Source organism: Aedes aegypti, chromosome 3 (assembly GCF_002204515.2).
Source record: "Aedes aegypti strain LVP_AGWG chromosome 3, AaegL5.0 Primary Assembly, whole genome shotgun sequence".
Taxonomy (NCBI): Eukaryota; Metazoa; Arthropoda; class Insecta; order Diptera; family Culicidae; genus Aedes; species Aedes aegypti.
The window spans coordinates 319,863,585-319,889,895 of NC_035109.1; the positions used below are offsets into that span (position 1 = coordinate 319,863,585).

The following is a 26,311-nucleotide window of genomic DNA, read 5'->3' on the forward strand; positions in this document are numbered from 1 at the left end:
CCTTATTTCTGTTCCTCTTGCTTCCCCTTCCTCTAGTAGCTGTACTGTTTACTACATTCCTACTGTCAATTAATGTAAAAAAAAATCGCAAATAGCTTTCGAGTCCCATCATGATGAGATGCTTTCCGCTTGTTGCTATCTTTTTCAGTTGCCTTGAGTTGGTTGGCTATAATGGATCATTAAAATAACCAAAACGGCCGCTATGGAATGCATAGATAGCGCCACCGTAGCCTTGTGTGTTTGACAGAACAGCAATGCTGTCACAATGTTAAATCCCATATACAGTGGCTCCTTTGTTTTGATGCGGTGAGCACTGACAAAAACTACCTTCAATGATCCATTGTCCTCCATTCTGACATCGTTCAATCCGCTGCGCTGTCATGAACCATTGTATCTGATTTTCAGTGAAATTCAGATGTTTATCGTAATACTGCTTTCACCTTTAATCATCCCACGTTCCTGCAACGAAATGTTTTTATCTGCTCATTCCCGTTCAAAGCGTTCGAACAAAAACCCCTAGTCAATAATCTATACGATAAGATTTCTACAATTTGGATGAAACAAGACCTAAATCCAAATCGAGTCCAAAAAAAATCCAGTTTAGCACAAAACGTTTAGTAACCACTGCTTGCTTCCTCGCCGGAGTCGTAGGACCGAGAAAACCCAGCTGGTCGAATGCGAGAGGAGAAAGGCAAGACGTGGCGAAGCCCTGACGAGATGCGAACGAACGACCGAACGAGGGGCAAAAAATAAATAAAACGATCAGTGCCTTGTTATAAGATTTCAAGTTTTTCCCCGTTCCTTTGCGTCTCCCTCGATCCTCGTCGTTTCACCCACCTCTTGCACCGTTTGCTTCGGGAAGAACGCAATTTCAATAATATATTCTTATTATTTCTTCTTCGGAGTTTCACTTTTGGTTTTGGCCATAGGCCTTTTTATCCCATTCTTCTTTGGTTCCAATATTTCTCCTTTCTTTCTCCGGACGGACGATTGTTCCTCCGAGAAGCTCGCCTCGGCAGAAGTGTGGAGAGTTGTTGCCTTGTTTCAATACCTCTCTACCTACATACTTTGTTTCTTCGATTTGGGTTTCTTCTGCTTCTTCGTGGGACTTCTTGTTTTTCGATCGGTTGCGATCGATAGCTGACCTTTTTGTTTTTGTCACAAAGTTGCTACTTACTACTACAATGTTGCGGTGATAAGGAAAACCAGCGTTCGTTTTGTTACACATTTTGAAATCAGGTTTGCTGTCATTTCTGTGTGAGATTCTTCCCAATATGTAATAACAAATTTAAACAAACCTTGCTGAACTTTACTAGAAGACCTAAGTAACTTCTCTTTCACTCTCATTCGATTATAACAGTGCAATACTAAAGCTTTTGGGATTTTTTTCACTATGGATCGAAAGAAAATGTCCCTGGTTAGCGTTTTATACAAAAATCGCATCTAAAGAGGTTAATGTAAGAGAAAGTAAACTAAGAGAGCCTCTCAATGTTAGATAATAGGTCGTTCTGAAGAAGTTATGCGAGAAATCTGTTTCAAAGCAAATCTCCAAAAATAAACCCGGGCTCAACCGGGATTTGAACCCGGGACCTCTCGCACCCAAAGCGAGAATCATACCCCTAGACCATTGAGCCGCTGACAAATATGGCCAAGCTCCAAGTGCATTCCATTTTAAGAGGAGTGCAACCCGCGAAATTACCTCGCGGCAGCAGCAACGACCACAATGTATTCGAATTCGAGCTGAGCAAGCAAAAATGGTTTAAATCAAACTGGTTCGAGTCTGTCTACTCTGGGCGGCTTGTTTTTCAACTTTTGCCACAACATTGATCGGCATCGCGCAGCAACTATACGAATGCATGAGTGGATAGGCCACGACCGCGGCTTTACCGTTACTGCGGTGATACAATCAATCAGCGTGTTTCGCCGATTCATCGTAAAACGGCATTTCAGGTGAATGGATGAAATTTTGAGGCTTTCGGGGTCCCTCTACCTCAAGCGGCTCAATGGTCTAGGGGTATGATTCTCGCTTTGGGTGCGAGAGGTCCCGGGTTCAAATCCCGGTTGAGCCCAAATATTTTGAAGGTATTTATAAAGAAATGTTCTCAAAATAAGGAGTTGTATTCAGGAACAAGACCTTCAATTTGATTGAAACGAAGCCATAAGGGACCCTGGAAAAGCCCTAATTGAGAGTTTTGGACATTCGATCGAATCACACTTTAATTTTGAGTACAAGAACGTTTTGGTCGAAAGCTAAATTTGATATAAAGTCAACTCTTCATAACTCAATATTGAAAAAAGACCATCGAGTTTCACATGAGAAGAGTTTGTTCACTTTTCCATAGATTATTATGACTATCAGTTAGAGGACTGGACACAAAAGGTTTGCCTTTTCCATAGTAATTCTCATATGAACTTCAAATGGCGTGTGCACAACCAAATTTGTTCCAAACCACATGTAATAAGTATCATTTGAATAATTTTAATCATTATCATCTAGAGATCGTCTTAAAAAATTTTCTTTAAATTACTAATCAATATCATAAATTTGCATAAGTATGTACCATTAATGAACAAACGTGACAGAAACGATCAATACCCGAATTCCCAGCATTCTGATTCCAACGATTCCAGCTACTTATTCTGACTTTCTCTCGTGGCCCTTTCCTTCCACAGTTGGTCACACAGCCGGTGCCATCGCGGCCAGTGAACCTTCCAGTGCGTGTTTTGTGTTCCATCCAACCATTCTGGTCGGGACTAATTTAGTTCCAGTTGTCTTTCATCCGTCGGTCGGTCGGTCTGTTGTCGGCGGGAGATCGCCCCAAACAGCGCCCATCAACATCAAAGTCGACGTCCACATTCTGGGCAACTCTCCGAGGCCGATTGGACCATGATTAACATGCGCGCCATGACGCGACCAGTTTGGGTGTGTTCCATTGCGCGTAAGTGTCTGTGTGTATTAAGGCCCGCGTTGTGTTATGGAAGCAAAAGGTCCCATCATCCCGATATCGGTAAATGGCATGTTTATACCGGGGACGTGATTCGAAAATCGGATGAGCCCCACAACGAGCTGGCCTAGCTGATTTGATGGGACTGCGGATCTGTGAGTGGAATCGTCAACTAACTAAGTTCAGAGGCGTAGTCAGGATTTCCATAAGTGGTCTCAAAGCCGTTATGCCTAATTTTGTCTAAAATGACAACTTTCAACGCTTTTCGCATCTTTTCTCTGTGGTTATTATAAACGTTTGTATGAAATATTACACTATAAAGGACGTAAACCCCTTTTCAATTTCATCACAGTGCGTACAGTTCAATCTAAGACGCCATCATATTCGGGACTAAACAACGGAATCAATGAACAGTTTTTGACGGGTTGGACAAAAACGGGAGATTCGATCGGTGACGAAAGAGGCCCGAACTCAACCTAAGACAGGGATTGAATTCAGAGAAAATTGAGAGTATCTCTCACTTGTCGAGACCTACAACAATCCTGATACGCAACACATCATGAGAACCTGTTTATCGTCATCTGCTACAGCTCTGATTAGATCGGGGGAGAAAACAGTACATGATAAAACTCATCAGCTCCAAACTTGTGGGACACTATTGTTAAGAAATATTCGGGAATTGTTTATCATGCTAGTGAAGTTTAAAAAAAATCACCCCAATAGTAAATCAGTAATCGTGTTTTGTTTTATTATTCTTAAGGCTCCAGGATATCTACTCAGGATTTAATTTGAAATTTCTGAGGATTCTCCAGAATTTCTTTCAGATTTTTCCAGGATCCTGAGATTCTTCTTGAATTAAAATAGTTCAGTTATTTCATGAGAAGTTTTGCTTCAAAAGCATAAGGAATTATTGACTGATTTCTTCCAGAAATCATAGCAAAGTTCCTCCATAAAATACTTGAAGCATTTCTTCAGAACTTTTTTAGGATCGCATACAACATTCTTCTGAGAATCCCACTCATGACTTTTCCAGGAATTTCAGAACAGATACTACTGAATTCCTTCAGGAATTACATTCCACGTGAGTGCCCAACTATTTAATAAGATTTTTTAAAGCAAGAATTGATTCAACACAGTTTTTGAGATGTATGTAGCCACCAATTGCAACTTGAAACTTGCTCTGCATGTGGTTCAACTGGATAGTAAGGTCAATTTTCATTATTAATTTGAATCCAGATCCAGAATGTGTGGGACCCGTAAACAGTTAGGGCAGTGGTCACCAAAGTGCGGCCCTCGAGAAGGTTTTGTGCGGCCCGCAAACGAATTTTGAATTCTAATATAATGTGGCCCGCATGATTTTAATAGAAAGTTGGTTGTTAAAATCATAGCGGATTTGTTTGAATATTTTCGATGTTGAACATTTGAATAACTATCCAATATTACTGAAAAATAGATTTTAATCAACTATGGAAAGAATACAACATCCACTAAAAATCTCAATTGTATTGTAAATTCAAGACTGTTTTATCGCGTGAAAAGGTTTCTGTAGTTCTGTTTTTTATATGAACCACGTAAAATGAGTTTTCTGACCAATTTGGACCATGATATTATCCTGGAGAGAGCTTTGCTTAGGATAGATTTTTGCAATTTAATGTGGAGTCATTAATATTAATCATTAGGCCGATACAAATACTAACTTTCTTTGATGTCAACCACCCCCTTTCCTTTTGAAAAATCGAGAATTTCGAAAGGAATAAAAAAACAGATCCATATTCTCTTGGACACTCTATTTCAAGTTTTGAAAGTAAAATACAGCTAGAATGATGATTCAGAGGATGATTAAAAAGAACAAAGATGAATGTTTAAAATAAAAACCTAATAAATTCCTTTTTTTTCTTATTTATGTGTATTTTTCTTTTTGTACCTTCCAAGAGGTTTTGGACGGACGTTTACCCCCCTACCAGCAGCTTCATTTTTTACCGCAAAATAATTATTCAAAATGTGATTCCTACGCTGAATTAATCATACAAATCGATTAAGTATTTTTGGAGACATCTGAAAATAACGGAATGATGCTTTTTGAAGTTTTCAAGATCTTTATTTGGCCAGCGTGGTACCAGTAACCTAAATGCTCATTAATCATTTTTTCACAACATACTCTCATTAATGAATTGTCCCGAATAGAGAATATTTGATTACTAAGATAGAAATTCTTTAGCCTGCGAAATTTACGTTGATTATTGCTACATGACGGTCCCACAAGGAATTTTGTAAAAACTCCGGATCCAGATAACCAACCATCAATATCGACACACATTCTAAGACTAGAAGAGTTTTTTGAGAACTTGTCAAAATATGGTGAAAAAATATTAAGAAACAAGAAAGTTATCGCGATACGAATATCTTTTTTGCGGTAAAAAATTAAGCTGCTGAGTTAAAAAAATAATATTATTATCGACCTTACTTATCTTGCGGCCCGCGCTATGATTCGAAAGCATTGAGTTGGCCCGCATAGTCCGTTAGACTGAGGACAACTGAGTTAGGGGAAGATCCTACAGCACCGAAAAATTGAGAAATCATGGTCAAATCAAGATGATGTATTGGAAGAAATGGAAGATATTATTTATTTATTTATTTTAACTAAAATTTTGAAAGAGGAAAAACCCCTTTATCACACAAAGGGGGATTTCCTCTTCCAAAATTTAATGAGATCTGCTCAAAAAGACACAAAACCTCTTTATTCTTTCTAAAACGTTATAACAAAAATCTTATAATCTAAAGGCTCACTCGGATTAAACCATAACAGATAATATTTACGTTCAATCAGAAAAAATGGAAACAATAATCTCTCTTGGTAGGTGGTTCAAATTTCAATCCTGTAAAAAAACAAAGAAAATTAAGGCAGATAAAAATCAAACAAGATATGATATCTCATTTAGATAATCATATAAGAATTTCAAAGTGGGATAAAATTTACTTCCAAGTATATCACGAACAGATGTAGGAGGAGTTTGGTATAAGATTTCCCAACTTTTAACGAATGTATTTCTAGGTTTCATAAATCAATAAATATTATCAATATATTCATAACATTCCCCACAATCGCATAAATTTTAATCCTTCAAATCTACGCAATATAAATAACTGTTGATTCGAAATTGTTCGTGAAAAAGTGCAAATAAAATATCTATTTACAGATATGTTTTTGAATCATGGGAATTTATCAATAAAATCCTTGAGTATATAAATCATATAAAAGATTTTTAAGCTCCGAAAGAATGTGATGAGTTTTTGAATTAAAGTTCATGGAATTCAAAGCGTGAAGAGAACTCAAACTATCAGAACATATTATAAATAAGTTTGGAGTAAAAAGTCTAATCAAGTTACATGCAAATATAAAGAAGCTACCTCAGCTATGAATATAAAACAAGGATTTTGTAATTTGAAAAAATGAGCCAAAAGATTATTAAAAACTCCAAATCCAGCAACATTTTGAATTAAGGAACCATGGAAAAAATAAAATTGAACACGACTGATACCTTCAAATTTACGTTTAAATAAAAAAAACGCAAAACGCGGATGTTCATTTTTTGGAATTTGTTTCAATTCTTCATATAAAGACAAATCAATATGAAGTCGAAAAATATGAACATTAATTTTTTAATTTTGGAATCTAGGGGAAGACAAAAACGAAGATATTATAGAGAGTAATAATTGCCTAGAATATCACAACCTTTAAATATGCACGCTTTTTTGGAAAAGTAGAGATATTTGAAAACTGATGAAAAATTTACGTATCGCCTTAAATTTGAGCTTATTTAGTAATGATTTTGAACATGGAAAAATAGTTTGAATGTCGCAAGCATAATGGAAAACTATCATAATTAAAAAGTACGAATGTATTTCGTACTACATTCGAACTAAATATGGTCAACCTACAGTTTTGGTCCAGCACCTCCTGTCCCCCACTTTCGGACAGCTCGATCTGTCCCATGATATCTTTGTTATTTTTGCACCAAAAATAAAAAGTAATAAAATTTTCATCGGGTCCATTTCCTGCAGGTTTTTTTTTACAAAAGAATCCTAATGAACTGCATTCAAACATTCATCTCCAGATCGCTTAAAACTCTTTCAACAGTTCCTTAAAAAACTTCTTTAAAAAGTCCTTCAAAACACAATCAGTAATTCCCAGGGATAAGCATTTGTAAAACCGTATGCCATTTTCAATCATATTAATTCATATTGGTGATTGGTGAGTAGTATCAAACTTGACAAAAGGACTATTCTTCTGCTTTGCTACCGATGCGGACCAATTTCGGTTTAATTGGCCCAACATCCCATCCGTTAAAATTATCGATCTATGAGTGAATTATTGTAGAAATCTTTTCGGAACATTCTCTGTGAAACTTCATAGAAAAGTCTGATGAGAGTTCCTGAAAGAATTGTTTGAGAAATCTTAAGATCAAACCTTACATAAATTTACGGTGGAGTTCTACTTGAAAAAAAAAAATAAATGAGCTCCCGTATATTCTTGGGAGTTTCTTTGGCGTAGTTCTTGTAAAAATTGTAAGAAATAAAACTTTAATAGCTTATGTTTAAAAATAAACTCCAATCTCTGCAGTAAATGTTGGAGAAATTTTGAGAACAATTTCTTAAAGAGCCTCTGGATGGTTACCTGAAGGAGACCTAGTAAGTTCCTAGAGAAATATGCAGAGGAATTTTTTGAGGAAATCTCGGAAGAATCTCTAGATCCTTCCAAATTCGAAGATCAATTTGAAAGGAATCTCTGAGGGACCTTCTGTCAGAATACTTAGATATCGAAAAATTTATGGAATACTTCAAGAATACTTGAAGTGTTCCTAAAAACCATGTATGGATTTATATTAGGGTCTGTCCATAAACTACGTTGTCATTGATAGGGAGAGGGGTCTATCCAAAGACCACAGTTTCGCGTTGGAAACATAGAAAATTAACACGTGATTTATAAATATTTCCTTAAGGAATCCCTGAAAATGTCTGAATTATTTCTTCCATTCCTGGTACAATCACTGGAGAAAACCACAAAGAAATTTCTAAAGTAGTCATTGGCTGTAAAATCTAAAAATTTATTGATGCCTCGAGACAACTGAAAAATAAAGTTGGTGGAATTATTGGTATAACTGAATGAAACAACTTTTGTTGAGTTAAGTAATTCCCACTGGAACACATGGAATGATATGTGACCAATTCCTTGACGACTATTTGAGGATATCCTAAGACGTATTACGGAAATTCCGGGTGAAACTCGTTAAAAGTATTCCTGGAATATTGTCTTAGAAGCACTTCGTTATTTACAAATAAAACAAACAAATAAAACGGTATGGCAGATTGCAAAACACATTGCACAGCTAGAATCAAAATGGACAACTTTCAGCTACACTCACAAAGTTTAGCAGAAAAATCACTCAATGCAAACAAATACATTTATACTTGGTTTGTGTATGTTGACACACATGTCTGAATTAAATTATTTTTCATAAAACTTACTTCTTCACATCCATTTATAAGTCAGTCGATAAGCCAGGACCAGTGCTGGAAATGATAATAGTAGTAGGCTTGAGTTTTTGCGAAAATCACGTGGCTCTTCTAATACTGTAGTTCAAAATTGTGAATCTCATCAAGTAGCCTATATTGGGTACATGATTTTTTGCAATTTCTCATCGTAATAGGCTGTTTTTCATCTCGCCAATCTGTCATGAAATGGCCTACTTTCCTGCACTGAAGTATGCAGTGCGGGAATAGTGAAACCAGTGCTGTAATGATTCATTACGCAACGCTTTCTCATTACGCAACTGTTTTGAGTTGCGTAATGAATCATAACACAACAATTTTTCAGAAATTGTAAAATAATGGTGATTGCATTCCGATATAATTTCTGATACCCTCAAGTGGTGTTCTACGAAACTGCAAAAATGTTGTACCTAACTCGTACGTAACTTACTACGTAACTACGTAACTCGTTGCAGAACTCGATTTTTACAGCACTCGTCGTAACTGTCCTACTCGATAAGCCTCGTAGGATAGATTTTCGACTTGTGCTGTAAAAATCATCATTCTGCAACCTGTTCCGTAAACTACTATTCCTAAATCAGTAGTGTCATTGAAGGCTGTAAATGCGGGAAATAGAACATTTTTCTACAGTAGTTTTGAGTTGCCCTTAGCAACGGGTGTTTTGCTATTTTCAAGGCATTTTGCCTACAGCAGCGATACGCGTGAGTTTCACTGGATCCGCTGACTGTGATTTGCTACGCTTGCCTACTGTAGTGTGACTTTCAGAACTTTTCCCAGCTCTGGCTAGGACGTTACGATTCTCTTCGGGATGGACAAGTCACGAGACAGTAACCAAAGTCGATATATATCGACTCTCGGAATACAACGAGAGTTCACTCTAATTCATTCATTCCATTCTCACTGCATTCGACTGTCGAAATCGCTCACTCAAAGTGAGACGACTATTTTCCCCTCACTTCATTCGTGGAACAAACACAAAAGTTTTATTTTTCCTGCATCTTCGGAGTGCTGAAAGTGGATTGTTGGTACTCAATAAATGATGAAAGATCAATTGGTGAGCTCGTTTCATACTTTTGTTTCAAATCAGTTACATATGTATGACTGTACATTTTATCGTTACAACAAGCTATGAATGGTTTGCCACTGTGGTTGTCGGCATAAACTCTTATTCACGTTTTACATTTTTTCAACACCCCTTTCCTTTTGCTTTTATTTTTGTAATTTCAAAAAAATCGAGTGGTTCGACACTATAAGTGAAGACTTGCAAAAGGCTCACTTTGTTCAAAAAAAAACTTCAAAAAAAAAAATCTGAAAAAACACACTGAAGCCGAACTTCTAGTTGATTCTTTGTGCATTTTCACTGGCTTCGGTCACGGAATAGCAACCATCGATATTGTAGTCTGCAGATAAGCTAAGCTAAAGCTTCTCTTTAGATAAATTTAAACATACTTACAAAATTCTATCGGAAGTGTATTTCTGAGATTTATACATAAATTTTCCCCAGAACCCATCGGAAGTTTTCTCAGCAATTTCTTCAATAATTACTCAAGATTTGTTTTAAAGAAATTTCTAAAGTAATAATTCATTCAATCCAACAAGAAATACTTATAGAAATTTTCTCATATGGGTCTATTCTGAATGGACCATTAAAAAAAATGTGCTGTATTTGTTATGAAGTGATACAAATAAAAATAACAGAATTTCGTAGGAAAATCACTGAACTATTTCCTGAAGCAATCCCTGCATTGATATTGAGTGTTGGAGAAATATTGGGCTAAATCCTTGGAAAATAAAGACAAATTACTTGAAAAAATACATGAAAGCAATCTTTTGAATAAAACACTGGATTGTTTTCCGGAGCAACTCTTGGAAAATAAATATCTCAAAAAGCAGACGTGCTGTAGCAATAGATTCAGCGACCTCAAATCAAGTAAACAGCGGTATTTTGGAGCATAAGGGTCTCCAAGTTGAAACAAAAGCTTGTTGTCTTTATAATAGATTACAACTTTCTCATAAATTGTAGTTTTTTTGCCCTAGGATAATGGAAAATTTTCTTTCAAGAGCTCTTGTCACATTCCTCGTGAAATTGCACTAAAAGAACTTGAAGAAAAATAAGTAGAATGTTTGAACGACTCCTTAAAATATTTTTTTAGGATGATATTGTTTGGTGAGTAGCTGGTTGTATTTTCACAATTTTTTTGTAGAAATTTTACTGAAGAAGCATATTTGAAGGAATTTTAGTGGGAATTCGTAGAGTAAAAATACAGGGTGCAAATTTTAAAACTATTCTTAGATTTCACTCAAGACATCGTTAGAAAGAACCTTGAAAAGAATTAAACAAAATAAATTCCTGAGATATCTGTAACAAATTCTTGAAGAACTTCTTGATAATTTCGCAGAAAACAGCTTATGAAAAAAACGTCTGGTGAAATTCTCGAGTATCTTCAGGAGAAATTTCTGTAGGCATCACTGTAGAAACTCTTACATGCTTAATTCATCAAAGAATTTTTAAAGGTATGCTTGGCGACATATTCAGACATCACTTTAAAAATTTGTATCATCTTTCTTGACAAAATGACTATGTATTTTCCACGAGTTTTTTTTTTCTGACCTGAAAAATACCCAAAATAACCCAAATAGTTATTTTTTGGAAGAATCCCTGTAGTAATTCTTTGTAAAATACAAGAAGGAATACTCTCAAATCCAGATATAATTTATTGGGACCCTGATATAATTTTTAACAAGTTTCCAGAATTTCTATAAGATTTTCTTATCAAATGTTTCGACAAATTCTAGTGTTGTCCTAAAAGGAATCGCTGTACAATAACACAGCGAAACAAAAATAACTTTTTCGCGTGTCTCGAAGACCAAATTATATGTCTTCACTAAAATTGGGGTTGCTGAACCATTTACAATCTTTTTGCCACAGGTCGTCAAAGTTATACAACTAATTTCATTGATTTAAAAAAAAAATAAAATTTGGTTCATGATTTTTTTATTGTAGATCAATACACCGAACATGCATAATTGAACTTGAACTTTTGTATGAGACATGGTTTGATTGAAATTTCCCGATATAATATCGATTTTTGAACATGCTTGTGGCCTTCATATAAAATTCGTCGTTTGTTTTATATGGTCAAATACACTACTTCTTCAAACTTGTTGTCGTTATAATAGATTACAACTTTCTTATAAATTGTATTTTTTTTTGCCCTAGGATAATGGAATTTTTTTTTTTCAAGAACTCTTGTCACATTCCTCGTGAAATTGCACTAAAAGAACTAGAGGAAAAATAAGTAGAATGTTTGAATGACTCCTTAACATATTTTTTTAGGATGATTTTGTTTGGTGAGTAGCTGGTTGTATTTTCACATTTTTTTTTCGTAGAAATTTTACTGGAGAAGAATATTTGAAGGAATTTTAGTCGGAATTCGTAGAGTAAAAATACAGGGAAGGGAGCAAATTTTAAAACTATTCTAAGATTTTACTCAAGACATCGTTAGAAAGAAAATCACATTTCTCGAGAGATTCCAGTTGTATTTCCGGGATGAGTTCAATATGGCACCCCCTGCTTACCCCTACTGACTACGTTCGTGTACCTTCTTGGGAGGGTTATAACAGTATTATGATATGAAATCTTTCGAGTGAAGTATCATTCGAAGGGCTTCTTACGCAAACATGGCGCCTTTGAGAACAAGGCACAATTCCATTGCCAACATTCAAACAGACAAATCGAAGATTTTATCACACAATGAGAATGCAAATGTTGACTCAAAGCGCAAGGCGAACAGCCCTAATGAGATTTTTGTAACAAAGCGAAACTGTGTTTTTTTTTTCGTTTTGTTATCTAGCTAACATTATCGGGAACATCGCTGCTGTACAGCGGCGATGAGCTGATAAGGACGATGTGCTTGAAATCGCTATCGGTATTGTCGCCGGTTTGCTAGACGGTATAACTATCGAACGATAGCGTTGCCAAAAACCCAAATGGATTCGATTTCAAGATTAGAAATTGGAAGTTTTGATTGGTTGTAAGTTCCATGGTTTCTCTATGCGTGGTGAATTCATAAATTCAAAGCAAAAATTGAAAATTTTTAATGGCCTTCTGGAGCTCTGTACGCTATGGGTAACGGAACAAGTTAACAGTTAATCTAGAAATTCTTCAAAGAATTATTTATAGCTTTTACCACTCCTGTATTTCCTTCAGGAATTACGCAGAGATGACTCCAGAAGTTATTCGAAGGATTGCTCCAGAAATTTCAATGGAAATACTTCTTTTTGGATTTTTTGTAGAGGTTCCTTAGGAAATTATTCCAAGATAGCTATCAAACTTTTTACAGTTTATCCAGAATTTCTTTAGGATTACAGTCATAAATTTGTCTACGAATACCTTCAGGAACCTCTAAAAAGCTTCTTTCAAAGATTTCTCCAAGAAGTCCTCAACAGCTTCTTTAAGAATTTTTCCAATTTTTGTACGTTCGAAATCCGGTACCGATAACTCCTTGTGAAATACATGATACACTGTTGAATATCTTTCAATTAATTAAGTACCTTTTGATTTCGCTCTAATTGCTTATCTTTTGACGGATACGAGTATTTCGACTACCATTTATAGTCTGCTTCAGTGTCAGTTACAGTGGATGCGAGTGATTGATACTGAAGAAGACCAACTGGTAATCAAAATACGCGTATTAGTCACAATATAATTAGAACGGAATTAAAAGGTACAATACTCAAATTTACTTATTTTTATTCTCTTTTTCAACATCATAGTTTTTTAAACAGCGATTTTAAAGTGATCTTTTTGAATAAATTTGAAATTAAACAAGTCACAAACCTGTACTCGAAGTCGACAGCAATGGTCCACCTCCGCCAATCAGTACCAGCATCAGCACCAGCATCCACGGGAACCGGCCAGTTGAGCTAGTGGACACTAGCAACGACGCCGGGCGTCGACGACATTCAGCTGCTCGCGACAATCGCGAAATCTTCGGCCCGTAGGCCATCTCGTCATTCTCAGCCTCTGACTACCCAACGGCCAAAAGAAACACGCACGTTAACTAGCCTGGCCAAACCAGGCGACACACAACAACTATTGGGAATTCTTCTTCACATGTAGCTTAGCTATCGACCTTTTCTTCTACCTTCGCTCATGAAATCACCCCCAAATTTTCACCTTATTCTTGCTCTGAATGATACTTCCTTAAAACTTTTCGCTTTTCAACCGAATCGTAAAATTCTTCGCTGTATGTTTTGAGGCGTATAAGGCACTTGTCAAAACGTCGAAACAAGAGGAAACCGAAGGAAAACTATAAAAACGCACCAATTTCTTCGAAACGCACGGGACACGATCGACACGATACCGTCTTCTCCCGGGGTTCTTCTCCAGATGTGTGGTAGCGATCTTGTTTAGAACTTCTCTCGTTTGCAGTCGAAACTTTTCTTCGCTCGCGCACACATCCTTCTTCGCACTACGGTCTACGGACTTGGTAGAAGATCTCTTGTTATGATGATTTTCTGTTCTGTTATTCGTCGATTCTTGAGTTCGGCACAGCTGGGTTCATTCCGGGTGCGATTCGAGGGTGTTGTACGCTGATCGCGTGAGTGACCTGTGTGTATACGGAAGACTCGATGCAAGGACCGGTTGAATCTGAAGTGTGCGGAGTACGGAGTTACGCTTCACTCCGCCTTGGATGTGTGGTTGAGGTGTATCTGCAAAACGAAACACAAACCAATGAGCAGTCTTTCGGTGTGAGCTAAAACGTGTGGTAAATAAATAAATACTATCAATACTGTCTGTCGAGTTTAGACTGCGTATAGTTTAGAATATCGGAGTAAAGGTGCACAGTGGGATTCGTTTTGGGATTATTTTTAATTTATAGATGGAAGTAGAGTTCAACAATATTGTATGTCTCTGTTGTGAGGAAATTTATGAATTACCTAAACATCAACGTTGATTAGATTTGCCTAAAATTATCTCGATATATATACATATATAGTTATATAGTTCAAACTAGTCAACTTGAAAATTGATATTCGTCAATTGTGGACATAAGTATGGATTCTGCCAATGATATGGACTCACAATTATTATACACATTATTATACAAAAAAAAAACATAATTTTTCATCCAGATCTAAATAGGCACCATGCCAAATACCAAACATAAAATTCTTCTTCTTGTTACTGGCGTTACGTCCCAATCGGGACAGAGCCTGCTAGCTCAGTGTTCATATCTCGCATAACATGTGATCTCGCCCGAAAAGCCATTGGTAACCGAGTGTTAAGCTAGTTGTTACCGAGCAAACGAATGAATTTACACGTTATTCAACAATGCTACGATGAAGAAAAGATCCTCCTCTATCTCCCAGGGGTGATAGTTTCCATCCTGAGCCGTTCATTTGCTTAGAAACAAGGAGCTACACACTCGGTTACCAATGGCTTTTAGGGCGAGATCACATGTTTTCCGAGATATGAGAACTTTTACATTTATTTAATTATTGATGAACATTTTTGCATGTGTATATCGTGTGGCAGGTACGAACATACTTTATGCTCTGGGAAGTCGATACAATTCCCAACCCGCAAAGATCCTCGACCGATGGGATTCGAACCTTCCTTGGTTTTGCTGAAAAGCTGCGTATTTATTACTACGGCTATCTTGGCCTCAGTTCAAATATTGCTTCAGGAATTCCTTAAGAAAAACCAAGATAAGAGATTCCATCATGAGTTCCTCCCGAAATATCTCCAATGTTTCCATCAGCGCTTTTCCTAAACACTCTTCCAGAGATTTCTCCAGAAATTCCTTTGAAGATTTCTCCAGGGATTGTACAAGACATTCCTCAAAAATAAACTCTACCGTAATCCCTACAGCAATTTCTCCAGGAATCCCACTAGGCATTTCGCTAGAGATTCCTCCTAGAATTTCTCCAGGGAAAACTTTTGACCGTTACTAGATTTACTAGATCGGTTCCAATAGGGCTCCAGGAATGCCTTCGGAAATCCCTCCAGGAATCCTATCAGGTGTTCCTCTAGGATTTCTTCAAAAGATTATTTCAGGGATTCATGCAGGAAAACCTCTACAAGGATTCTTCTAGAGCTTTTTGCGAAGAGTTTCTCTAGTGATTCCTCCATAGGTTCCTCAAGTATAATCTACACTCCAGGAATTTCTCCGAGGGTTTTTCCGGGAACTTTTCAAGCAATTAATCCAGGGATTCCTTCAGAAATTTCTTCAAGGATTCTTCTAACGTTTTCTCCTGATATTCGTATAGTTCATCCTCCAGAAATCTTTCCAGAAACTCCTCCAATGATTCCACCAAGAAAATCTCTACCAAAAATCTTGACTTTATTCAGGAAATCCTCCAAGGATCTTGAAGAATTACTCCTGTTATTTCTACAGTGATTTCTGCGGAAATTCCTCCAAGCATACTTGCAGCAATTTCCGCAGGTTGACTTTTCGAGATTCTTCCAGGAATTATTCCTGAGATTTCTTCAGGGATTCCAACAGGAAATTCTTTAGAGATTCCGCCAGGATTTTTTTTTTCAGGGATTCTACAACAAATTACTTCAAGATTTTCCTTCAATGAATTTCTTAGGAATATCTCCAAGAAAATCGCTACATGAATCACTTCAAAGATATTTCCAAGTAATCCTCCAGAAATTCTCCGAGCATTTTTTCCAGAGATTCATGATTGATATCCAAAAAATCGTGAATAAATTCCTCTTGAGATTTCCTCATGAGCAATTCTCGCTGAAACCAGGCCGCCATCGGCACCCATCGTTAGAATTCCAATTTTATGTCACTGATCGTTAGTTTTCGATAAAACTTAAGGGTGGTCCTTTCTGTTTTCTCAAATTGGTGGACCCCTCGTACGCCAGCTAGCTGAACAGTTTGCGAAAAAGCCCATTTTTTGATAAATCTTGGGTATTTCTTCACGGGATATGTCTCATATTTCGCTTGGAACACATAGCAAACTTAGTGGCATCGTATAGAGAAAGGATATAGCTTTCATTTAAACTTGAAAACATTTTGACGGCCATTTTGAATTTGGCCGCCATCTAGAATTTAGTTAGAAAAATCGATATTTCACCATTAGCGCACCGCTAGTTTTGAATTCTGAGATCACCATCAGAAAGCTGAGGAAAAATTGCGTAAGATAGGCTACAGAAACTAGGTAAGCAATGGTATTTACCTTATCAAATGAACGATTTTCTAAATCATGTTATACGATTTTGACGTATATGGCGAGTGCAATCAATACAAACATCATTTTTTGTACAACAAAGAAACAAGTTTTCAACCTTTGGTGTTTTATTCGAGTCGAGTAAAGAATAAGAATATTATTTTTAGTGAAAAAATCTGGCGGCCATCTTGGATTTTGACGCCATTTTGATTTTAGGTAGTAGAATTTATTTTTCACCTTGATAGCACTCAGCATGTCGAATTTAGAGGCTACCAATAAAAAAAGGTTACGTATACTCTTCTTCTTATTATTCTTCATTTTACTGACGTTACGTCCCTACTGGAACCGAGCCTGATACTCAGCTTTATTAGTTATAAATCCAGGTTATTAAACAGGAATTTTCTTTTTTTATTGCGATTTCTGACAACAGAATAATTCTTCGACATATCTTTGAATTCAGTATTAATGAATAAATAAATTCAATAAATGAAAACCGTCAAAAAACATTGATTGTATTAAACAAACATATTTTTACCCTGTGCATTGTTGTTCATTGTATGAAGTTTATAGATTGCGTGTCGGGACATTAGTAAGCCTTGTGGTAATATCTGTAGTTCTACCGTTAATCATTGACAAAAGTGCATTAATTTATAATGAAAGTCTTAAATTTTGAAGCAAAAACATCCTTGATTTTCTAAGTCATAAAGTATCGTTTTTAGTACCTCCCAACATGCATGTGAAAAATAGCGAAATTGAATGATGAGAAGCAGATTTTGTTCTAATGTGGACTTAATGCCGAAAGGCAGGTGTATAATTTCGAGGTTAGAAAAACTGGCGGCCATCTTAGCTTTCGACGCCATCTTGGTTTTTAGCAGTTGCATGATTTTTTGCTCATCATGTTGAATTATAAGGCCTCCGTTAAAAAAAAACAATCAGATTCTATCTTTCTTATCTTATCTCAGCTGTTCAACTGATTGTTCATTTGTATCAATGGTTTCAGACCAAATAAATGAAGGAAATAATGCTATTTTACAACTCGAAGATATGCAGAAGAATCATTCAGGTAACAAATAAGCGTAAAAAAATCCTATTTGATAATTTGTTTTTAAAACTAGTTAAGCTGAAGGGCTGGCTCTGTTCCAGTAGGGACGTAACGTGAGGAAAAAGAAGAACAAGAAGAAGAATAAGTGTAACGGTAGCATTGAAATTTAAGTGCTAACAAGATGAAAACTCATTCTACTACTTAAAACCAAGATGGCGTCAAAATCCAAGATGGCCGCCAGATTTTTCACTCAAATTAATACTCCTATTCTTCATCTGTCTCAAAAAATACACCAACGATTGAAAACTTGTTTCTTTGTTGTTCAAAAATTATGTTTGCATTGATTGCACTCGCCATATACGTCAAAATAGTAGAACATCGTTCATATCATAGGGTAAATACCTTTGCTCACCTAGTTTTTGTAGCCTATCTTACGCAATTTTTCCTCAGCTTTCTGATGGTGATCTCAGAATTCAAAACTAGCGGTGCGCTAATGGTGAAAAATTGAATTTTCTAACTAAATTCAAAATGGCGGCAAAATTCAAAATGGCCGCCAAATTTTTTTCAAGTTCAAATGAAAACTATATCCTTTCTCTATACGATGCCATTAAGTTTGCTATGTGTTCCAAGCGAAATATGAGACATATCCCGTGAAGAAATACCCAAGATTTATCAAAAAATGGGCTTTTTCGCAAACTGTTCAGAAAGCTGGCGTACGAGGGGTCCACCAATTTGAGAAAACAGAAAGGACCACCCTTAAGTTTTATCGAAAACTAGCGATCAGTGACATAAAATTGGAATTGTAACGATGGGTGCCGATGGCGGCCTGGTTTCAGCGAGAATTGCTCTTCAGTACTTGAAGATTCACGTCCAACACCAGATAAGATTCCAATGCTATATTCTACTTTTATGAGAGCTTCCTACGAAATCTGCCGAAATACACTCAATTGATCTGATAAATGACCATTTTGATCATTATAATTTTCATGAACGTTTTCTATGCTGCTTTTATTTCTTGAACAAAGTACGAATTAAACTTATTGCAAATTTCATTACCATCTTCTATATTTGACCCATTGAAACTTATACAACTAGCTGAGTTCTTTTCATTATTCCATAATTTTTTGAGTTTCTTCCAAAGCTGTTTACTACCGCCTCTATTCAAATTTATCTGTTTTTAAGGGTATTATGCCTTGGTCTTTCTAAGAGAATTGGAATATTCATTCCTCAGTAAAGTATAATTCTGACATTCAACTTCATCCTAAGTTTGACTTGTTATTCCATAAGCTTCATCTCTTGAATGTTTCAGTTTTTTTAGTTCTACTGTACACAATTTCTTCCGGGATCGATAAGGATTTCTCACAATAACAAGTTTGTTTACGCTTTCCTTAAGAACAGTAGCTAAAACATCAGCTTTTTCATCTAACAGTCTTGCGCCCTCATGAAGCATTTTATTTCTCAGCAATGCTAATAATGCATCTTCAGAATAATGGCTCCAGCACTTTATTATCAAAACATCTTCAAAAGACCCATCACTCTGATCAAGATCAATTCTCAATATTTGATGATCAGATATTCTGCTGTTTTCTTCATTTGAAACTTTAAACTCTATCATCGCTTCGGACTGCCTTGTTCGTCTTTTTGCATCTCTGATTCAAATTGGAATACTGTGCAAAGTCTGCAGCAATCCATATGCTCCTACTTTTAGTGTTTTGACTATTTTAACTGCTAAGAAACAATTCATTCCTGCCACCAATTTTGTCTTGTTCAGACGAACACTTTTATATCATGATTTCCAGCACATCTTGTGCAATGTAAGTCGTTTTTACAATCTTGTGATGTACAAAAACGACAAAATATATTTTGTCTTTAAGTTTAACAAACTTTTCTCTTATGATTCTGAACACAATGAAAACAAAAAGTGGGATGAAATTGCTCTAATTTTTCACGTATTTTAATCAGTTTTTGTATATCCTTCATTTTGGCATTAACATCCCCACTGGGACAAAGCCGGCTACTGAGCGTAGTGTTCTAAAAGCACTTCCACAGTTATTAGCTGAGAGCTTTCTTTGCCTTAGTTGCCATTTTCGCATTCGTATATCGTGTGCCAGGTACGATGATACTCTATGCCCAGGGAAGTCAAGGAAATTTCCATTACAAAAAGATCCTGGACCCACCGAACCCAATTCTGGATTCGAACCCAAACACCTTCAGCATGGCTTTGCTTTGTAGCCACGAACTCTAACCACTCGGCTAAGGAAGGTCCCAAATTTTTGTATATACAGCTGTGTTCAGAATAATAGTAGTGAAATCAGTTACAAAATGCTCAAATTTGACATGCTATAACTTTGTTTGCCAGTGAGCAATCGTTATGAAATTTTGACAGAGAATTACAAACATCCCTAATTTCATTATCGCAAAATTTGAAGTATTTAACACTACTGGTTGAAAAGTTAAGCACCAGGTGAAATCGCTCAAACTAATAGTTCCATTAATTTGAATATCAGCTGTATTTTGAATTTTTGGATTTTTTTAGTCATCGTTTCAACAATTTCCACCCAAGCTATAAATACAGTCAACTCTCCCTAACTCGATATTCAAGGGACCATCGAGTTAGGGAGGTATCGAGATACAGAACACAAAACCAGTGCAACTGCGATCCAAGGGACCATCGAGTTAGCCATGAAAACCAACTTTTACTATGGTTCTCTAACTCGATATCGCGTTAAAGAATATCGAGTAAGGGAGAGTTAACTGTACATAAACAAATCTTTTTTTTAACAAAATTTTTGCTAAACAAAAACCTACAAAAGAAAAACAACTATTATTTTGAGCGATTTCACCTGGTGCTTAATTTTTTAATCGGTAGTGTGAAAAATTTCATATTTTGTGATTTTAATAATCAGTATGAGTATATTTGTAAATCTCTGCCTGAATTTTATGGCGGTTTTTATTTTAAAATTTCAGTGGATTTTTCTTAAAGATTCTGTTGTTTTTAAATAGCATGGTAAATTATAAACAGATTTTTCTAATGTGTGGTACATCGTGCAATTGTTCAAATGAGGAAGTTGTTGTGGCCATTGTAATAAAAAGTATTTAGTTTTACACACGAAATTCAATTTGGTTGAAATCTATTATTATTGGGACAAAAGTGACACCTGGTAAACGAAAGAAAATTGTTGGGGTAAAAATAATGAAAGTGTAAACATCATAATAATAGAATGAAATACAGCGAAACTTCCATGAGTCATGGAACCATACTAAGAACAAACTTTCATGGTTACTATGATGGTCCCCTCAAGTAGCTTTCCAAAGCAATTCTGTTCCATTACTCGATATTTCCAAGAGTCGATGATCCCTTCAGATATCGATAAATGTGGCATATGTAGTGGTTTCTGAATTATAGAACGGGAATAGCAGATATATTTGCTCTCTAAGTGATTTTATTCTCAAAATCTATATAAATAAAAATGGAATGGAGTTTGTATGTCACGAAATGGCTTGAGAACGGGACAATGTGTTTCCTTCGCATTTGCGAAGGATTGCGATGTGTTTGTGTGGAATAATATTCTCGAAAAATTCAAAGAGATAGTTGGAAAAATAAGAACACACATCTGCCATTTTGTGTAGGAATTTTGCGGGGTCTTCTCCAAAGCCTACTTGTTTATCTGTTTTTGACAACTTGTATTTAAAATAACATCCTTTCGGCGTGTTAGGCAGCGTCCATTTATTACGTAACGCTAAAATTGGACAACCTTTCCCACCGTATCGTTTTTTGTATGAAAAATTTCAAATTTTTGCGTGAACCTACTCCCCCCCCCCCCTCCCCTAGAGCGTTACGTAATTTGTGGATGACACATTATGAACTTTTTGACCTCGCTACATCCTTAGAAAATGAGTCAAAAACCACAATTTCTGTTATTCGAATTGACTAGTAGAGAGTTTGACATGCAAACCTTGTTAAAAAGCATCCCCTTATGACGGTAAATTAAAAAAATGTTTTAAATTAGCAATTAGCTTCTGCTTCATTGGTAATATAAAAAGTAAACAGAAAAAAAATCGATGTTTATACGATGGCACATTTGCCCCATAGTGCTGAAAAAAAAAACCCTATTTTGGATGATATTTGAGAAGATTTAAAACTAACATTTTTCGAAGGTATTATATTTGGCACAGTGTTTATGAGATTGATGGGTAAGCTTTGGACAAACAATTTGCTTAAGGTAGCACATATGCCCCAAATTCCACAAACTTGTCAGGAATATGCTATGAATTTATCAAGGAATATCCCTAACAAAAATTGTAATTCGAAGTGAATCTTGCCATATAATAGCAAAAAAAAAAAACTTTCAATTAATCTTTTTCATTTATCAATTTAATTAATTAATGTTTTTCAACTACTAAGCATCTTGGAAGAAAGTTTAACAGTCGCCAAGAATTCGATGGTTACATTAAATCCAGGAACAAATCCTAGAGAAATCCTTAGAGTAATATAGTATCGAACGTATAAAATGCACAAACAACGTTTTCTTATGCAAAATGGGTGCATTTTAGGTATATTTCCGATACTGTATATGAAAAATCAAGACGACTTTCAGGAAGAATCCGTAGAGGAATGCAAAAAGAGATTCTTGATGAATCCTTTCGGAAAACGCCGAAAGCATTTTTTCCTAATCTAGGTGAAAGCAGAAGAACGAGGTCAGAGGTCCAGGGTTTCCCGGTTGAGAAAATGTGGAGAGGATCCCTTGCGAAAAAACAACTCAGTAAAAGTTTTCAGTTCTGCTTAAATCTTTGAAAGCATTTGTGAATTCCTTGGAAAACCTCTGTCTAAGTAACCCCTCGAAATGATCTCCGAAAATTTCTTCATGAGTTCATTTAGTGATTCTTTTACGGACTTCCTAAGGAACTCCTCCAAAAATCAAGTCAAACCTTGAAGAATTCAATGTGATTTTTTCTAAGGATATCTCCTGAAATTACTTCATAGACTCCTTCACGAAAACCACCAAAGATACTTTCATCCATTGCTGTATGATTCCCTTCAAGATTTCCATTTGGAGCATACAAAAGAATTCAACCAGCATTTTTTTTTCAGAAATTTCATACAAAATTATCGTTTATGTTTTCTTTGAGATTTAAACCAGGATACTTTTAAAGACACCTTCAGGAATTACTTCTGAGATACCTTCAGGAATTCCTCCACAAATTCTTTGAGAAATTTTGCAATGAAATATTTTTTACCAGGAATTCATCCATGGATGTTCCCATGGAATTTCATATAGAGTCTGCACCAACTTGATATTTTTGTACACAATTTTCAAACACAGTACGTTAATTTTATATGAATAGTAAAGTTTATATTGTAACATGAATGTTGTGATGGAAATTGGTGCTGCTTCGAAAATCCATATGGGATAGTTATGATTTTATGGGCAGTAAGGACTGTTCATTTTATAAAGTGGACACTTTGGACATGCAATATCTTTTTAATTTATCAATGAAATCGAAATCGGTTTTCTGTACATCGTTCGACTAATATTGTACAATGCTGTGGTAATAAAAAAGTTACCAAAATTATATGATTTCACACTAATAAGGCACAACGTTTAGAACGGTCGATTTTTGGAGGTTCTCAAAATCAAGGATTATTAAAAATCGGCAGGAAAATTAGACAATTTATATTTTTTTACTTAGAAAGCATCATCAATTAGAAGCTTGCTAAAAAATATCAAGTTATTTTTGGAGAAGCAATTTTGCAGATATCATAAAATCATTTTTTATCAATTTTTTTTAAAGAAAAATATCTTAAATTTAAATGGAACTGATATGAGTAGAATTTTAAGGTTTAAAGTACGTCCACACGGAAGTAATAATATAGTATTTATAATGAAAATAACTTACGCCTTCATAGAGTTGCTGGTTTAGTCCCCACGTCATATTTTAAGCACAATAGAAAAACAAATAATTTATTTTCAGAAGACCACTCAAAGCACAATGACAATCATCAAGATTGGGAACACTGCTTGAATTAAATCAAATTTATTTTGCATGTATAATTTTCAGAATGTGTTATTCTGAGACTACCTATCAAAATATTTTGAGAAAAACGCTTACAGTTTGCTCTAGAGTCTAGATCGATAAACATGCGTATATAATTTTAAAAGTATGGGATTTTTCAATAAAACGACCATAAAGAGTAAATTTAGTACCCAAGAATGCGGTTAAAACTCAAGATTTTGCTTTTTTATACATATATAGTTTCTTTAGTAATCTAAACCAGTTTTGAACACGCTTATTACTTTACTTTTTTGCTGGTAGTAAAAAGATGGTGTATCAGCAAATTTGTCCATAAGGAATAGATCACTAAAGTGACTCAGCGTCGGAAACTGATGGAATATTATTGATGTTTTTAAAAGCTCTACCTTAAGTTGAATAGTAAAGGATACCAACATACAATTTGTTCATTAAATTTAGGATTTTTTTCATGCGAAACATAATGCTTAAACTTGACGAACAGTTTTTCTCAGGAGTTTTTGCAAAAACTATTTAGTTCTTCAACCGAAAGCATTTTGTAAGTTTCTGTATTTTCAAAACATTGTAGAGTAATAGTTGAACGATACACAGAAAACCGTTTACGATTTCATCAATAAATAAAAAAAGATATAGCATAAACAAGGTGTCCACTTTATAAAATGAACAGTCCTTAGAGTTAAGCAATACAATTAAAGTGCTTGAAAATTTCCTGGAGTAAATCCTCTAAGCATCCATTGAAAAAGCACAGGAATTTTTGGACTAATTAATTAAACAATTAGTCACGCAAGAACCTCAGACGTTTTCCCTGAAGCTCTAGAATTTTTAAACTTTTGAAACTTTTTTGATTAGAAAAGAAATTTAAGGGACCTACTATTGAAAACTGACTTTTTAAAGACTTACATTAAAATAATGATCACCCAAGTAACCAATTGGCACTTTAATTCGCCCTGCGTGCTAATATAGTGCCATTATACAGCTGACAGGCCCTTTATTAGCCGTATAATAGCCCTATAAGGCAAAAAAGGCGAATCAGCGGACTAATGGTTACTGGGGCAATTCTCTTAAGAGGCCCAAGTAAAAACGGTGCAAATGTCAAAGACGAAAAAGCAGTTTCTTCTTTTTAAACCAACAAATCGAAAAAAATATACACACATAGCTCTTTTACTTATTTGCCAAATAAAACATCTGTGTGATATTACTTCCTTAGACTTGTTGCTTTAAAAGAAAAAAAAAACTGATTTTTCAGTTTTTACATTTGCTCAATTTTTACTTGGACCTTGAAAGAGATCCGCTAGCAGCCCTGCCTTTGTTTTTTGTTAAAGTATTTTAACTTTGGCTGCGAATCTCTTAAATAAATATATCTATTTATCTAACTTTGTTGTTTTATTCGATGAAATTGAGTCACTACATTTTTACTGTCTATCTTACTGAAGGTATCTTCAAAATGCTTACAAAGTGATATTCATCTATAGTGCAAAATTAGACCACTGTGCAATGGAATTTTTCCCATGAATAACGATAAACATCCTATACAATACTACTTACCAATAAAAGTTAGAAATCCTTTGATAAGCTTAAGAATTGAGCATCCATATAAATTGGCTTTCGAGAGATCACAGCACTGTCTCTGGTTTATTGCACAAGTTGTTCGAAACCTCAATCCCGCCTTGAAATCTCTCAACAGAAAATCTCGTAATCCTTCCCCACACCGGATTATTTTACAGCTCGTATTTTGCTACGGCCATCCTTGGCAGCTCACATATATTGAACTTCCAATAAAACCAAATATCTAACTAACTAAACAACACACTGACTGATTGAACACCACCATTCTCGAGGGCTGACGGCAGGCACCACACATGTACGGTTTCCATCAACAGCACACGTACGCCACCAAGATCCAGAAGATCTTCGATACGAAGAACCGGCGACCAAGACCAAGACGATGGCCAGACCAGAGTCGAGATTTACTTCTTGGATACACTGATGGGACGTTCCATCGCAGACACGAACACTATTAAGAGCTTTACTCGGACCACACTTTTTGCTGCTTCCCAAACCAGACTCAAGACTCAAGTGCGCACCGCAAGCTGCTTAATTCAATTACCACCGGTCATTAAAGCTTGTTAGCGACCATACGGCACGATTGGTTCTATCGAAAAGCCACAATATAGCAGTCTACAATCAACAACGACGACAGTCACTATTGTCTTCTCTATTCCCGCACGCACGGAATCACAATAATTAAAGCCACTTAAAAATAGAACAATACACACGCGGAGCAACGAAAGGGCGTACGTGCGACTCGTAGCACGGCTCAAACACGACTTACTACAACTTCACTTGCAGTGCAGCTCCTGAGCTCTCGCAATCACTCACCACTAGCACCAGAACAGCCGTGCTCTCATTCGCACTTGACCAAGCAGCATATTCATTCGCCCGCACTCTGCCACAGGAGAAACGTACACACACGCAACGGTTTTCATTCATCATCAATCGAGTCGTACACCCACACAAACAAAGTCCGACATCGATTCCACCGAGAAATAACGGTTAC

General features: G+C 35.8%; 1 protein-coding gene and 2 non-coding genes across 3 annotated transcripts in view; 1 reads left to right on the top strand and 2 right to left on the bottom strand.

Annotated features, from left to right (window-relative positions):
- The window catches only part of LOC5572397 (low-density lipoprotein receptor-related protein 6), a 196,701-nt gene extending 170,607 nt beyond the window's left edge, over positions 1 to 26,094 (bottom strand). The window contains exons 1-2 of the mRNA XM_021853594.1: positions 25,300 to 26,094; positions 13,336 to 14,210 (exon numbers count right to left, since the gene is read on the bottom strand). Of these exons, the coding sequence (XP_021709286.1) occupies positions 13,336 to 13,504 (169 nt within the window). The 5' untranslated portion in view covers positions 13,505 to 14,210; positions 25,300 to 26,094. The remainder of the gene's footprint in view (positions 1 to 13,335; positions 14,211 to 25,299) is intronic.
- On the bottom strand, positions 1,563 to 1,634 carry Trnap-ugg. The gene has a single exon. It is a non-coding gene; the product is annotated as a tRNA-Pro (tRNA).
- Positions 1,998 to 2,069, top strand: Trnap-ugg. Its single transcript has one exon. It is a non-coding gene; the product is annotated as a tRNA-Pro (tRNA).
- Positions 26,095 to 26,311: the final 217 nt, after the last annotated feature.